The 15573-nt window shown below is 41.9% G+C and overlaps 1 protein-coding gene across 1 annotated transcript in view; it reads right to left on the bottom strand.

Annotated features, from left to right (window-relative positions):
- The window catches only part of LOC311307325 (organic cation/carnitine transporter 2-like), a gene marked incomplete at both ends in the record, with an annotated part of 32540 nt that extends 17417 nt beyond the window's left edge, over positions 1-15123 (bottom strand). The window contains 3 exons of the mRNA XM_084436120.1: positions 1419-1573; positions 2917-3020; positions 14725-15123. Coding sequence (XP_084292246.1) covers positions 1419-1573; positions 2917-3020; positions 14725-15123 — 658 coding nt within the window. The remainder of the gene's footprint in view (positions 1-1418; positions 1574-2916; positions 3021-14724) is intronic.
- Between the last annotated feature and the right edge of the window lie 450 nt (positions 15124-15573).

Below are 15573 nucleotides of genomic sequence, written 5' to 3'. Positions count from 1 at the left end.
GAGTACAGATTAGGGTTGCAAATTTCAAGGAATTGTATTAATCGATAACTGTTAACCTTAATAAACAATAGTCGATTAATTGATAAGAACGTCCCACGCTGGACTGCGCTTTGCTCGCTTCATTTTTGTGTCTTCCGCTGTGTCGTTCAAATTTCCCGGCATCTCAATTAGCCTTCGCTACATGGCGTGGCGCCCTCATGTGCAGTCAGACCTTAAATCATGATTACATTTCACGCAACTCCCGTTGATAACGTTCGTTCCACCCCAAAAAAGTTCTAGTTCTGTTCCATTAACAAGCAATTAATCGAGTAACCAAATCTTACTCAAGTAAATTCTTACCGCCAATTAATCGATAGTCGATTACTGTTAACATCCCTAGTACAGATATTGGCCGCGTTTCCTGATAAAGAACCTTCTTAAGGAACCCTTCTTAAGCAATCCTTTGTATGGGAGTTAAGAAGTACTTTGGAGTTAAGTGCTTCTTAATTGAAAGTTAGTTGAAAGTTTGAGCATCTATCTCTGATGCCAATGACTCCATTTATTTGGATTAAGATGAATATGAGTTTATGAGTTTATTAGTTCACCTGTATCCGGAGTGATCCAGAAATTACCGGTCTTCTTTCTTTAAAGGGGTAGTGTGCTTTTTTGAATATTTAGCCATATTTGTGGTCTGTCTACCATGAACCTGAAACATAGAGACCAGAATTTCACTGATTGTTCCAGGACTAAAAATATTCAGATTGCGATACATTTCACAGGAGAGCATACTGAGACTGGTAAGATTACAGCCTGTGCTTCTCGTCTCAGAAAAGCATATTCATCATAGTTTTTTCCCCATTGACTTCCATTGTAGCCCAGTGAGAGCCTGCATAAAAACTGCAGCTAACTCAATACTGGAACAATCAGTGAAATTATGGTCTCTATGTTTCAGGTTCATGGTAGACAGACCACAAATAGGGCTAAATGTCCAAAATAGCACACTACCCCTTTAATGTGCATGTAGATTTTGTTTTGCAGGGCGAAGCGTTTATTGTCTTCCTGATATTGTGAGATGCAAAACGCATCACTTCCGTTTCCACCACAAGATTTCCCGCCAGTGTACTAGCCAGTACACTGATATTCTAAAATAATACATTCACAGGGTCTCATGCAGTCTCATGTCATGAAAATGATTTTTGGGGTATTGTTAAGGCCAATTCATAAACTAATAATAGAGGTAAATATAGAACTATAAAAAAGTTAGCTCATTGAGCTTTAAGAGTACATACATATTAAATAAAAAATATATTCATCATATAAGAATTTATTTATTTATTTTTACTTGAAAATACTTCTGCAAATAACCCTACAACCACAAAGTGTCAATTGATCAGACAAACAAAAAAAAAACATTTTTTAAGAGAAAGAAAGCAGAATACCAAGAACGAATGCAGCCACATAGTTGGAGATATGGCCCATCCCAACGAGAAAGAACAAGGTGCAGAACATGAGCCAGGACGCAGAGAACACCTGGATGAAGGTGAACAGCATCTGGACAGCCATGGTGGCAAACAGCACGATCTTCCTCCCGTACCTGCAGGGGGACAGAACCATCAGCCTGTAGCAGGATGCTCTGTTCCTCAAACACCCGCTCTCAAGAGGGGGAATATTCCAGAGAGTAAAAAATACTATTACTTGTATTTTGTAAAGATACTGTTCAGATACTGTACTGATATCAAATGTACTGTCCCAGTAGGACAAGAACCTAGCACAGGTGTCTTCATCAGAAACCCTCATGGTAGCAAGACCCTGACTGAACTAGTACAAACATTCAAGCTTCCATCAAAGCTCTCAGTGGAACAACATTAACTAAACGGCATTAAATGATTGTATGGGCAAAGTCGGTTGAATGTTTCCACAGTATACTGTATGAGCAGGACATATGCTTTATGGTCTCTTGTATTTGATGTCTTTTGTTGATGTCCTTACTTATTTTTTATTGTACTTTTGTATGTTTGTATGATGCATCTTTTATTTTATTTGAACCCTCATCCTACTCACTAGGATCCTCGCTGACCCCAGAGGTACTGGAGACTTTTTGTCATATCTCACATGTGCTTTATTCTGTCATTCCATTTTATCATGACTGTCCATCAATTTGTTCATAATGACTCCTCGTTGTTTTCTATTCAATTAGTGCTTTTTAAAAACACCAAGTATTGGGGTCCTTGGGGACCCCAGTCAAAGTAATTATGCAGTTTTAATGGGGGGGAATATGGGCAGAGTGCATGTTTGATATGGATCCTAATTTAAAGTATCACATGAATGAGCAGTTTATTAGTTTCAGAGGCTAGTGCAGTTTCTATAGATTTAAAGAACAGTGTATATGTGAATTTTACACAATATGCAAATTGTTAAAATAGCAATCTTTTTTTCTCAGTTGACATTAATTACATAACTACTAACGTTTTGAGAAGAAAAAGTTTGCTATGATGGTTGTTTCTTCCAGTAGTTTATTATTGGGGTTCCCAGGAACCCCAGTCAGTAGTCCATGTTTGTTAAATATGTTGGTACGATGAGGGTGAAAAAGGTGTTAAAGAGACAGTGTCCAAGGCCATTTAACCCACTGGGACCATTATGTTTATCTTATCTTAAGACAAACCATTGCTTTTTGGAATTTGTTCAGCATAGGCTATACCAGTATACACATAAACACTCTCTCAGAAGCTCCAGTCCAACAATATGAATACTATTGCAGTGTGTATAATTAACCCATGTTTGAACATGTATGTTCAAATATGAATATGATCTCCTTCTCTGCCCACAACAGTGTCCAATGATGGAATCTGGATTGACCTGAATTAAAAGATCAGTCTGCAGTAACGTCTCTCTGTCTGGGTGCAGAAGACATGTGTATGTGTGTTATTATGCCATTACCTGTCAGACAGCTGTCCAGACAGGAAAGAGCCAGTGAGAACACCACAGAAGAAGACTGAGGATGTCAGGGGTTTCCTCCACTTCTCCTCACACACCAGGTCCCACTAGAAACAGCCACATATGGCAAGCCGTTTTAAAGGGGCAGTTCAGAATTTGGGACATAGAGCATCATTGACGACTTGAACCTGTTTGTTTGTTCGGACCTATATGGCTCTCTCTGTAAACAGGGAGGCGGAGTGATACGTAACTAGCTGGCACTATTGTCTTCACAACAACAAGGAACGGAAGGGTAGAAGATAGTGTTAGACATTAACACAGTTATATGTGCAAATGAGGCATCGAACATGGGATCAGTTTAAACTTAACCCTATGAGGATGATGTAGCTTACCAACCATCCCAAATGTCAGAGTTGGCCTAGCCTATTTTATTTACAAATGTATAAATAGCCTAAATAGCTTATAATAACACAGGCATCCTATATGAATGTGGATTCCCATGTCAAACGAGGCGGACAAGTTCTCTTTCGACTACACAATTGTGACATTTTTTCCCCTCTGATTCCACAGACTCAAACTCCACCAACAAAAACAGTCTATTTCTGTTAACATAGCTTATGGTGAATCATTTTATCCATAACATATATGATGTGAATTTAGCTGGGAGGCGTGTCTGGTTTCGTCTCCCAATCAGACGACACACATCCATCACCAGCAGGAAAGCCCCACGAGTCTCCACCTACACACACACACACACACACACACACAAATTGTATTGGAAACTAGAAATGGTGCTCAGAGAGAAATGGTGCCCAGAGAGCACAGACCTCCATCCCTGAATGCATTTGGCTCTGTGCTCACCAACATTGCTCTAAATTGTCCCATGCTACACCCCTACACTGGCTTTCATGAAAAGCAGTCTGTCAGTTTTTGTAATCCTAGTCCAAAAAATGAATGGAGGTGAATGGCCGTCCGGGCCGTGTTCGGGGGGCTCGTGATTCACTGGGGCGGAGGTAAAAATCACTGGAGGTGGCTGTATTTGGCTGTCTCTGTTGCGCCCCCTCCGGGTCACAGCCGGTGGGGGGCAGTGTCGTGCACTCCGGGCTCTCCCCCGCACACCTCAGTCCTAACCCTGTGTCTCTAGCATCCCCACACAGGGAGCTGGCTTCATTCTAAGTTTTGTTTTCATTCGTGGATCCGGCCCGCGATTCAGATCTGCTCCAAAATGTAATGGGTTCTAAGTTGGACCATGCTACACCCTTTGACCAAGTTTTGTGAAAATCGGTCCAGTAGTTTTTGTGTAATCCTGCTAATAGACAAACGCACGCACACACATACACCACTGAAAACATTACCTCTCACCCTGCGCTTCACTGGGGCAGAGGTAATAAAGAAACCAGCTTTTGTACTTTTGAGTGGAAACTTGGCACATCTTTTAGCACATTATTCCTATTTAGAATAACAGATAAAAATATCTACAACAGAGGCCACACCTCTCCCTTCATCTGACAGCTGGACAGAGGGAAGAGAGGGGGACAACGAGACAGGAAGTCCACCTGATTATATATTTTAATTTAGTGTTACATGGTGACATGTACAAAGGTTAACTGAATATAGTTAATATAAGACAAACATTCACCCTAGTGTTCTAGGTGAGTGTGTGGGGTGTCTGGTTAATCTTGAGGTTAACCAGGAGGTCAAGCGCTGAAGGCCGAGGATGGAGAGGACATGTTCAGCTTATTCATCTGGTACACACGGCCGACACACACACACGTTATGAAATACAGCGCATATGTGCGGCTCCCTACAGTAGGAGTGTGCCTGTAACGTAGAGCTAATGCTTGTGAGAGACGCTATGATGTCAGGAGTGCTGTCCAGTGTGTGTGGACCAGAGGAGGCTCGTCCATTGAGGTAGAGGAGGTCAGTCCTCCTCAGTTTTGGGAGAGAAGAGAGGGATTAAAATATAAATATATGAATTTATTTATTTATAATTAATATTTAATATTATCTCAGTTTTGTTCATACATCAGGTTTTCCCTTTGGATAAAACCCCATTATTGATATTCTAAAGCTCCAACAGTGACATCTATAACATGCAGCTGGAGGACCCATAGATATCTATGGAAGGGAGGAATTCCTCCCTTGGGCGTGTCCCTTAGGGGTCTATTAATGTAATGCCATTTTTTCATGCTAATTTGTGATTGGCCAAAACGCTGAAAAATTACCGCAAGGGAGGACAGAACTCTGAACAGGATTTAATGATATGACATTTTGTTAGTCCAATCACATTCCAGATTCCAAATTTACTACAATGAAGGCCGATTGAGTCGGCGTTGATGTCTGTGTTTCTCTTCCCTGTGCCATTGGAGACTTTTTGTGTGTTCCTAGCTCCATAATATAATACATCGGAAAGTATTATGGGACATATTATACATCAAACTGTTTGTCTATTTGTCTTGATTCTAGCCATCTAAATATCTAAGCTGACATAAATACTTTTTGAGCTAGAGCAAGTTCCACTGGCTGGCTATAGCCAGTAACGTTAGCTACGGGGGCTACGAGGTGCACGTCAGGCTACAGCATAGACAGGCGCGCAGATTGGCTGGAGGTGCAAACTGTCGGCAACTCGTCCAAAACATTTCTAGAGACTGGGTCGCAACACCGGATCGGAGAAATGCACTGAACAGCCTGGCTCCTGCTTGCACTAGAATTGATCGCTTTGCGGTGCTTATTCCTCATCCAGTGATGGATGGTTGGATGGAAAACTTTCAACTGAATGTTCATATTGTTCTTATAATTGTAGGCTATAGCAACATAAGAGTGGAAGCTTTGACAGCAACCCAAATGAGCTAATCCCATAGCTGTACCATTGCTAGCTAGCTATGAGCGAACTGTTGGATACTGCATTTGCTGTGCAACATATTCCATTGTCTAGTTGTCAAATCTATTTGCCAACAAACTGTTTGAGAGCTAGCACACCTGTGTCCCCTAATCAAAAACATTTTCATATATCACCTAACCTCTCCAGCACTTCACCAATATCAATTATTTTCTCTCTTTAGAGAAGAGTACAATTTATTACAACAACTATTGCTTACAATGTTTTATTGTTGTTTTGTAATATTTTATCATAAATATGATAAATAAATGCTGCATGTAGTTAAAGAAAGTGTTATTCAGTTTTTCATATGCTAAAATTGACTGTAAATCCACATTTTAAAGCTGATATTTCAAATAATAACTGACTGAGGGAAAGTGCCCCCCAGCGCCCATGGGCGGTTCGCCTCTCTTCCTCCTGTCCTCCTCAGTTTTTTGAGTCACCAGCCGCCACTGGTGTGGACCCACCTCCTCTCGCCACAGGCCCTCTCGTATCCAAGAGAGACCGGCCGCTCGTTTGAGGACAGGTCCTTCGTGCGTCACCATGCGGGAAGGTCATGCTCCCAACCCCATCCATCCACCTCCCTTGCCAACCTCTTTCCGAACACACAGGTCTGAGAGCAGTCTGTAAACACACAAACAACCGTTATACTGAGTGTACATTTGGCCATATGTGAAGATACAGTCAGAAGAAGATTCGATGGGCACAGCTGGAGGACAGGTTAGACATACTGGCTACATTTGTTCACACTGACAAAGGTTGAGAAATTATACAGCTTTTGTATTTGGTGTACAGATCGAGATGAGGCTGTTCCAAAAACTAAGCTGTAAAAATAGACAACCGTAATGATGTGTTTTCTTACCTTGTGGTGATCCAGACAACCGTAATGATGTGTTTTCTTACCTTCTGGTGATCCAGACAACCAGAATGATGTGTTTTCTTACCTTGTGGTGATCCTTCAGGATGTCGACCAGGCTTCGGTAGACGACGTGTCTCCTCTACAGCAGGAGGGCTGACCGGCCGTGGCTCCCTCTTCTCTCTCTCCAGACATGCAGCCATTTGATCAACAGTGGATCCTTGTCTCAGGATCCTTCTCTGCCACGGCCTCTAGAAAAAATAGGCAACAAAAACAGGATTCCATCGCTTTAATTGAATTAAATCAACAATTCAGTTGAACAGTTCAAACACTTTGTTGTTCTGCATTACTTTTGCAAAGTGTTACCTAGCTAGATGGAGCATATATTTTGCATTGGATGGCTTGTTCCATTAACGTTAGAGCAACCTGACGAGTTGGCTAAACAACCTGGCTGGCTAGCTAGCAGGTTGGCCTGCAAGATGTGCGATAGATATGGTAAGCTAGCGTTACCATGAACGGAACAAAGAGATGCATTCAAAATGTATATTGCACCTGGCAAAGAATGCTGGCATCTACCGACTGGCTAGAACAAGTTGGCTGGCCAGCTAGCAACTGACCTCAACAAGACATATATATATGTATACTGTATATATTATATATATATAATATATATTTATTTCGTATATTATTCAGATTCATTACACATGAAGTTAAATATTTCCAGGCAGATTGCCTCCATGCCACGGTCCACATTGATGCAGAAATTTGTGCAAAAAGAGCCCCAACCAAGTATTGAGTGTATAAATTAACATAATGAACATACTGTACAATCATAAAGATTAATACAAAAAAGGCTTGAAATATTTCACTTTGTGTTATGGATCTAGAACACATGAAAGTTTCACTTTTTGAATAAAATTACGGAAAATAATGAGCTTTCCAAAATGTAGAAATAACTACATTTTAAGTACAGTAGCATTTGGGAACCTTACCTGAACAAGCTCGACTAACAGAGAAGGGCATCACTGAGCCATCTTGCTGCGAATGCAATCATTTGTCTGATCTCCAGAAGGCTGTCCTTATATACCCGCTATGGGCGGGGCAAAACCCACATATGCAAATATGTCAGTAGTTATATGCGGATATGTCGGATATATCGGAGATTATTTCGACAAGTCACAATGATTGTAGTTACCATGTAGTCCTTCACTACCTCATCATTACTTAATCATTAGTTACTCTTTTGTGTACCTTGTTGTAGTCATACATTATACGGAGCAGTTACTAGGTAGTATTTCATTACCTAATCATTAGTTAATCATTAGGATTCAGAGTTAATCAGTAACTACTCATTAACTAATCATTGGTTCCTCAGTAACTACTATAGTAGTCCCCATCATTAACTACTCATTAACTAATCTCAGAGTTAATTAGTACCCGCTCATTAACTAATCATTGGTTCCTCATTAGTTACTCAGTAACTACTCATTTTTTGTGAAACCTTATTGTAAAGTGTAACCGACATTCTATCATGAACTAAAATTGTCACTAGTTGGCGATACTGATTAAATGTTAAAACGGCTTGCCATACCCACATACATAAATGCATGCATACGAGCACAATCACAACACAATGTGATGTAGACATGCACACATGATAACACGCCAGTGTGTCTACAATATAGCCATGTCTGTAGAATGTGTGAGAATCTTTTTTTTTTAAATAGTATGAGTGAATGAGTGAAAGTGTGTGTGTGTGTGTGTGTGTGTGAGAGAGAGAGAGAGAGAGAGAGAGAGAGAGAGAGACTTAGCGAGAGAGAATGATCATATTAATTGTAGGCTATTGTAGGCCCTTTTCAGACGCATCTTATTGTTTATCATTGTTCAGGATTATTTGACTGCGGTCAAGACGGCCGACAAGTCGGAAATCACGTCAAGTGGTCCGCCCTTTATTTCGTTTTGCGCGTCCACTCATGCTATTGCGGTAAAGAGTTGGTTTTTTTCCGCATAACACCAGGTTGCCCCTTCGCTTTCATTTCCCCCCCATTCAATCAACTAAAACTACTATGGTTTGATTCAGAAAGTGAAATGATGTTCTGATGTGGCATTTCAAAATAGAAGTATTCTAAAATGTCATAAAAACTGCTGCCTTGTTATGTCCTTGTCTGTTTTGGGCGGTTTCCTCTCAATACCAATCTGAATATTGAGGAAAAATTGCGGATATAAGATTTTAGAGGCCCTTTATTTTAAATTCCCAAATCAGAATGTCCTGAAAGTTTCTTAGTGGCACTGTGAGGTGGTGTGCTACCACTCTCAAGTGGAACTATTTTCAATTGCTGAAGTGCTTTGTTACTTCACTCCAAATCGACCACAATAGGCCTTATGCCGAAGGTCACATGACCAAACCGGAAGCTGGTTCAGCTCACTTCCGCTCTACTCGGCGGACTCTTTCAAACGGAAAGCTACACACACAAAGCTACTGCTTTTAATATTTATAACCAGAAGACATACTTTTGCTGCATGTATATTTTATTTATTTATTAATCATTACTGTTTAGTTGATTTAGTGCTAGATCGGATGAAATGGCGAGTAAAGAAAGACGGGTAAAATACCAGAAGCGGGACCATCCTAGCAACAGTTTCTGCTGTGTGCCTCAGTGCGCTATGTCTGGGAAATTTAACTCGGCGGTGAGTTTCCACATATTTCCAAAAGACGAAACCCTTAAAAAAATATGGATACGTAATGTTAGACGTGAGAATTTGGAAATTAAAAAGAGCACAACAGTCTGTAGTCGACACTTCGTACCCACGGATATCATTCACGGAGGAAACCGACGTTTGGTAGCGGGGGCTGTGCCTGTCTTGTTTGCCTGGAACGACTACACTTTGCCGGCAGCCAGACCAAGTGTCTGGGAAAGAAAACCACGACCAGTCAGGCCAGAGGATGAGCTTGAGGAGGAGATGGACCTTGAGTCTTTGCTTCAGTGCCATGATTATGACCGGAGACCAGAACCATCTGCTTTGGATATGGCCGGTGAAAAAATACAGGCCCAGCAGCAGGTGATAGAGGAGTTGCAGAAGAGGTTGTCTGAAGTTTCACTGAAGCAGACGTTTGGCTTGCAGAGGTTCCTAGCATCGGATGATGACATCAGATTCTATACAAGGTATGTTGCATGGAATATGATATTCAGCATGCATAGCTCTGGCTATGACTTTGATGCAGAGTAGATTGTGTTTATTCATTAATTAACCCTGTAGGCTACTGTTATGTATGTGAGCACATGACCATAAACTAATGTTAAAAGCAAGACAAGATTGACATCAACACAGAGCAACAATATGAAATAAAAGGGAAAACATGAAAAAAATACACTAAACACAGCAACATGAGGCAAAACACTCATTGATTGCTGGTTGGTATAGATGCAGTTGATTGTGGGCTCAACTTTAAAATCAAGTGATTACATTTCAAACCATGCTGCCAGGAGCTACACATACCTGCCACTGCCTCCTGGCAAGATATTTCTGGGTGAGACATCAATAAAAGGTGTTTCTTAAAAATAATACTCTTTCTGTCACTTCTTTAGATTTGCCAGCTCCCGCCATCTGGAGGCATTCTGGAAACAGATTGAACCTGCGACTAGGAGAATGGTGCGGGCTAGGACACAGGCATCTACTTCCAGCACAACAACTCAGGCATCCACTTCCAACACAAAAGCAGCTTCTGACCAGGCCCCTGCTGATCCACCTGGTCGACCGGTAAGCATAGTTCATGTAGCTCACCTGTGCTATACCCATTAGGTTAGGGGCGACTGCCATGCTTGTATTTAGTAGACTAGGTTGTATATAATTGCACGAGTTTATTTGATTGGTTTATTTATTATGATGACGAGGCAATGATTATCATTAACACAAGGATTTCTCTCTCACACCACCCACCAACAGAGCCGGAGCCTTTCACTGATTGATGAACTGTTCCTGTTCTTGGTGTACCTGTCACTGGGCCTGAAGGAGAAGGATCTGGGTGACCGGTTCAACATTCATCAGTCCACCGTCAGCAGGATCATCACGACCTGGGCAAATTTTTTATACACCTTATTGGGCGCTGTAGGGATATGGATGTCTCCTGAGACAATTAGAGACAATATCCCAAGTGTGTTCGGGAAGTACTCCGACACTCAAGTCATAGTTGACTGTACAGAGATGAGATGTCAGATGCCTTCATCTCTACTGTTACAGAGTGAGATGTATTCACAATATAAATCCCACACTACCCTGAAAGGCCTGATAGGTATGTCACCACACGGTGCTGTTACTTTTATTTCCTCACTGTATTCAGGCTCTGTAAGTGACAAGGAATTGTTCAGGGAATCTGGCATTATCCCTCTTTTGGATAAAAATATGGCTGTAATGGTGGACAAGGGATTTAAAATTGATGATCTAGTGCCCTGCAAAGTCTACAGACCACCTTTTCTCAGCAAACACTCACAGCTGTCTCATGATGAAGTGCTCCTCACTCAGGACATTGCACGCTTACGTATACATGTGGAGAGGACCATTAGACGAATAAAAGAGAACAAATTGTTTGAAACAGTTATCCCAATGAACATCACCGGCAGCATTAACCAGCTTTTTGCGGTAGCCTGCCTCCTATCAAACTACCAAAATAAGCCACTAGTGAAGGCATGGGCCAAATAAAGTACTAACTGCAGTAAAACTTGCATACTGTACATCAGATCAACATGCATACACTAATCAGAAGACACATTTGAGTCATTGACAGTTTTTTTTATGAAATAGTTTAATCTCTTAAGCTCTTAAAGTAAATGAAAAAAAGAAGAGCGAGAGAATATGGCTGTTCATGGGTAGTCATTCTAACAATGGATGCGTAGCTAAGCGCGTTGCACACAGAAAGAAATGTAAAACATTTACACACACGCATCTGTAAATACACACAAACACACTTTGAAATGTATAGTCATTGACAAATAAAACTGGAATATATCATTTCTTTGTGGAATCGTTTTCTTCTCGTCATTCCAACCTATACAGTGTACTGTATATAACACACAACTAAGCTTTTTTGGAGACAGACAAGTACTTTGGCATATACACATTGAAGAAAAACTGGTCAACTTTGTCCCTGATGATTGTGGTTATTTTGGGGTCAACATGGATACGCTGCACCATCATGTCGTCCTGGGCACAAATCACAAAGTCACACCACTGTAGCCCAGTGATCAGAAGTTGACCCTGCACCTGCCAGTAGTAACAGTGGCTTTCTCGGAGGGTCGAAGTTCCATACTGCATTTGAAGGTACTTACAGTCGACATAGCTCCTAACATTTGGGCACTTAATTTCAACAAGTCCAAATGGTGGCTGTGCGACTGGATCAAAAATGAGGCCATCTGGTGATGCACCAAGCCATGGTGCATCGGGGTGGATGACGAGGCCACAAGGGGTGTAGTTCACATTTTGCAGGCTGCAGTACTCCGATGCAGCCTCAAACTCCATGTCTGCACCTCTTTTCATGTCCGCAGTCTGCCTGGTACCTTTCATGATTCTTTCTGCAAGGGACTCTGCAGAGCTTGCTCCCCTCACAAAACATACCTCTCTAAAACGTGAGGAGGTGATCCTCGGACGACGGAGCTGATGCCACTCCTGGTCTGCTGCCTGTTCTCTTGTCGCTGCCTCAATCTTATAGGCCATGTCCAATGTGACCTTCAAGACAGATGAAATGGTATGAAAATGTAAAATCATGATTACAGACCAAAATGATCATGGTTATCATATTTGTCACAATTGCATTTTAATGATAATTTCAACTTCAAACAGTAATAACGGCCCTGACGGTTTATCATTAAACTGGAAATAATTTCATCCCTACCTTCAAGCTTTCAAGGTGAAAGTGCTCCTCCTCAGTACAAACATGTACATACTCTGTTGGGGCAAGCCTGGACTCCACAAAAGGCAGCTGTGGGTTAGATGGAGGATCTTTGTGCATTTTGACCGACCTTGTGGGCAGTATGGGTTGCTGGTACGAGAGCACACTGCCCTTTTGTGCTAAGCCAAGTGTTGTCTCAACAAGGGTCTTCTCGTCAGTGATGTCCATATTTGCTGCAAGGGGTTTCTCTGTAATGTCAAAGTCTTTGTATATTTCTCCAATCTGCAGCATGGACATGTCAAGTGGGTCCCCAACCAAGCCCTTGTAAAGTGTACTTCTGTGAAAGACAATAATAGCGTCAGGCATCGTGTCATGCAGAATGACGCACGTGCACGGATGTATAGAGGAAAACTGACCGACCAAAAAATGTATGTAGGTCTCCCGTTGACATCCATTCTAAATTTTAGTTAATTTAAAATAATTCTTTATACACACTAACAGGCAGCTCACTATCTCACCTGATTCCTCCTCCCATATGCCGGTTGAGTCTTGGTTTGGTGACAACTATTTTGTTTATTGGCCCAGGTTTCACTCCCTGACAAAAGACAAATAACATACAATCTCAACAATTAGACAACAAAATTGTGTGGGTGTGCATAAAGCATATGCGAAATCATCTATGAGTGCCTAATAATCCTGTCAAAACAAAATTCAATTCAATAATACATCCTTATATTATAAGGTTCCTCACCCATAAAAAGCTGGATTCTGGCATTGGCAGTTCAGTGGCTCTATGAATTGCATCTCATCACTTACCGCTGTTCTGGGCTTGTGCCATTTCTGCTCTGTCTCAGTGCAGGTGTGGACAGGGGGCACAACCTGTACATTAAGCTCAGAATAGTGCGCCGTTTGAAACAGCAAAGCAACTGTGTGGTTACACACTGCAGTACCAGCAACACAGGAGCAGCGGTATGACACGAGGATCACAGGGTCTGAATCCCGAAGCACTATCTGTAGAAAAGTATATGGAGAGAATTCTTACAGACTTGACACTGATTTGAGTATGATTGAACTTATCCTACTTGAGCAGTGGTCATAACAGATGAGATGTCATCATGCCACTGATGTCATGTAACAGTCTAGTTAGGTTGCTGGGGCAAGTTTGGCAATTACACGAATAAAATAAATATAATAACAGGATATAAAATCAGAGGCCTGATTACATGCAATGATGGGTGGCGCCCAAGAATGGAGCGTTCACAGTCAGAATTGACTATACCCCAGTGACCTTACTATCAACACAAGTAACTTGGAACAATAGTGCATGCATTCACCAAGGCTCTCAGAATATGATATATTGCCTTTTTACAGTCAGGGGGACCCAGTCATGATCTTGGTCACTGATTAGTCTCTAGTCTTATCCTGAGAGAGTTGGAAAACTGTCCCTGAACTGGAACTGATGGAGAACTCAGAACAGAACACCCAACCCATCCCTAACGTTACTCTCAGGCTGTGTGGCTTCTCGTTTTTCTTCATAGACCTGTAACAGGCAGCTCTGATGCTAACCTCACAAGTCAGCCTGTCTTTGTTAGAGACTGAGGGGGCAGAGTGACATTTAAAGCATATGACGTTAGTTTAAGTTTCCAAACATGCATAGCCTACTAGCTAACGGTTTCATGATGCTTTGATGTAGTTAGCTAGCTAACGTTATAAATGTTTCTGTCAAATTTGCGCCATAATGCAGAAATACATAAGCTTCTCTTACTCTACATACCCTCATAGTCGCAGATGTAGGAGGAAGCATATAGCTTAAAACCCTTGTCCATTTTGGTAGTAGGAGTTTTAGATGTTACCCTGCATATGCGATGGACATCGGTTATGCTGATCCTTGGTAGCTCCTGGAGGCATCGCGTGTAAAAAAGCGGCATATTCCAAAACGAATATCAAAATCCAAAGAATAAAATAACAAAATATAACTGGTGAAGGTGAAGAACAGGATGAGGGTCACGTTGCGTCGCTGGGTGCCGTTTTTATTTTCTATCGCCAGGCAGGTAGAGCAGGTCGGGAGAAGTGGAAGTGAGCTGCCCCAGCTTCCGGTTTGGTCATGTGACCTTCGGCATAAGGCCTATTTCAGACTGAAAGCATGATGTAGCCTATACGGGCTGATGTAGCCCGACCCCCACTTGAACGCACCTCGGAGACAATAGTGGAGATGTAGGTCCCCTGGTCGTAGGGGTACTCCCATCCATCCAAACACGTCTCGTGGGGTATTTCGGTAACGTTCACGTCAATCCCCGGGACGAACCCTCTCTCCGAAAAGTTCGCGATGACATCGAGTCTATACCTGGCGCATCTGCTGAGAGAAAAAGTCCCACTATCTTCCTCAATGGGAATGCTGTGATTCCTCCATTCGGCACTGATGTTGGCACTTGCGGGAACGAGGCAGCGGTGAGGCGGGGTGGCACCGACGAACACGATAGACAAGCCTGCAAAACCATTGGGAATGGTACTTAGACACAAGAGGAAAAACACTACTTGTTGGAACGGCCCCCATTCTCCTAGGAAGGCAATGCTTTCCTCGTACTCTGGCATGTTGATCTGCGCGCGGCGCACACGGGACAAGTTTGACTTCAGGGCTCTCTGCCAGTAAAACCGGAAATCCAACCCCTTTTCTGCAGCAGCCAATCGCATCAATGCAACACTTCAGCAGCCAGGCGCTTATTTCAAATCTGTCATCCACGATCTGCTTTGCTCATTTCACGGTTGCTTCATCATACGTTGGTAAGTATTAACGTTATTGACGTTTGAAACACAAAATACATAAACTGTTTACTCTTTAGCTATATATTAGTTAATAGATAAAGTGATTCTTATACCTTCCTAGCTACATTTTTGCTGCTTTCTAGCTACATTTTAGCTAACGTGCATGTTAGATTTTTGGCTACATTCTGTCGAGAAAACTACGTTAGCCAGCTAGCTAAGCCCCTTTGTTGAATTTTACACCCATCTTTTTTGACAAAAGTCCTGTTAGCTAGATAGTAG

Source organism: Borostomias antarcticus (assembly GCF_949987555.1).
Source record: "Borostomias antarcticus genome assembly, chromosome: 3".
NCBI lineage: Eukaryota > Metazoa > Chordata > Actinopteri > Stomiiformes > Stomiidae > Borostomias > Borostomias antarcticus.
This window is presented reverse-complemented; position numbering and strand designations above follow the sequence as displayed.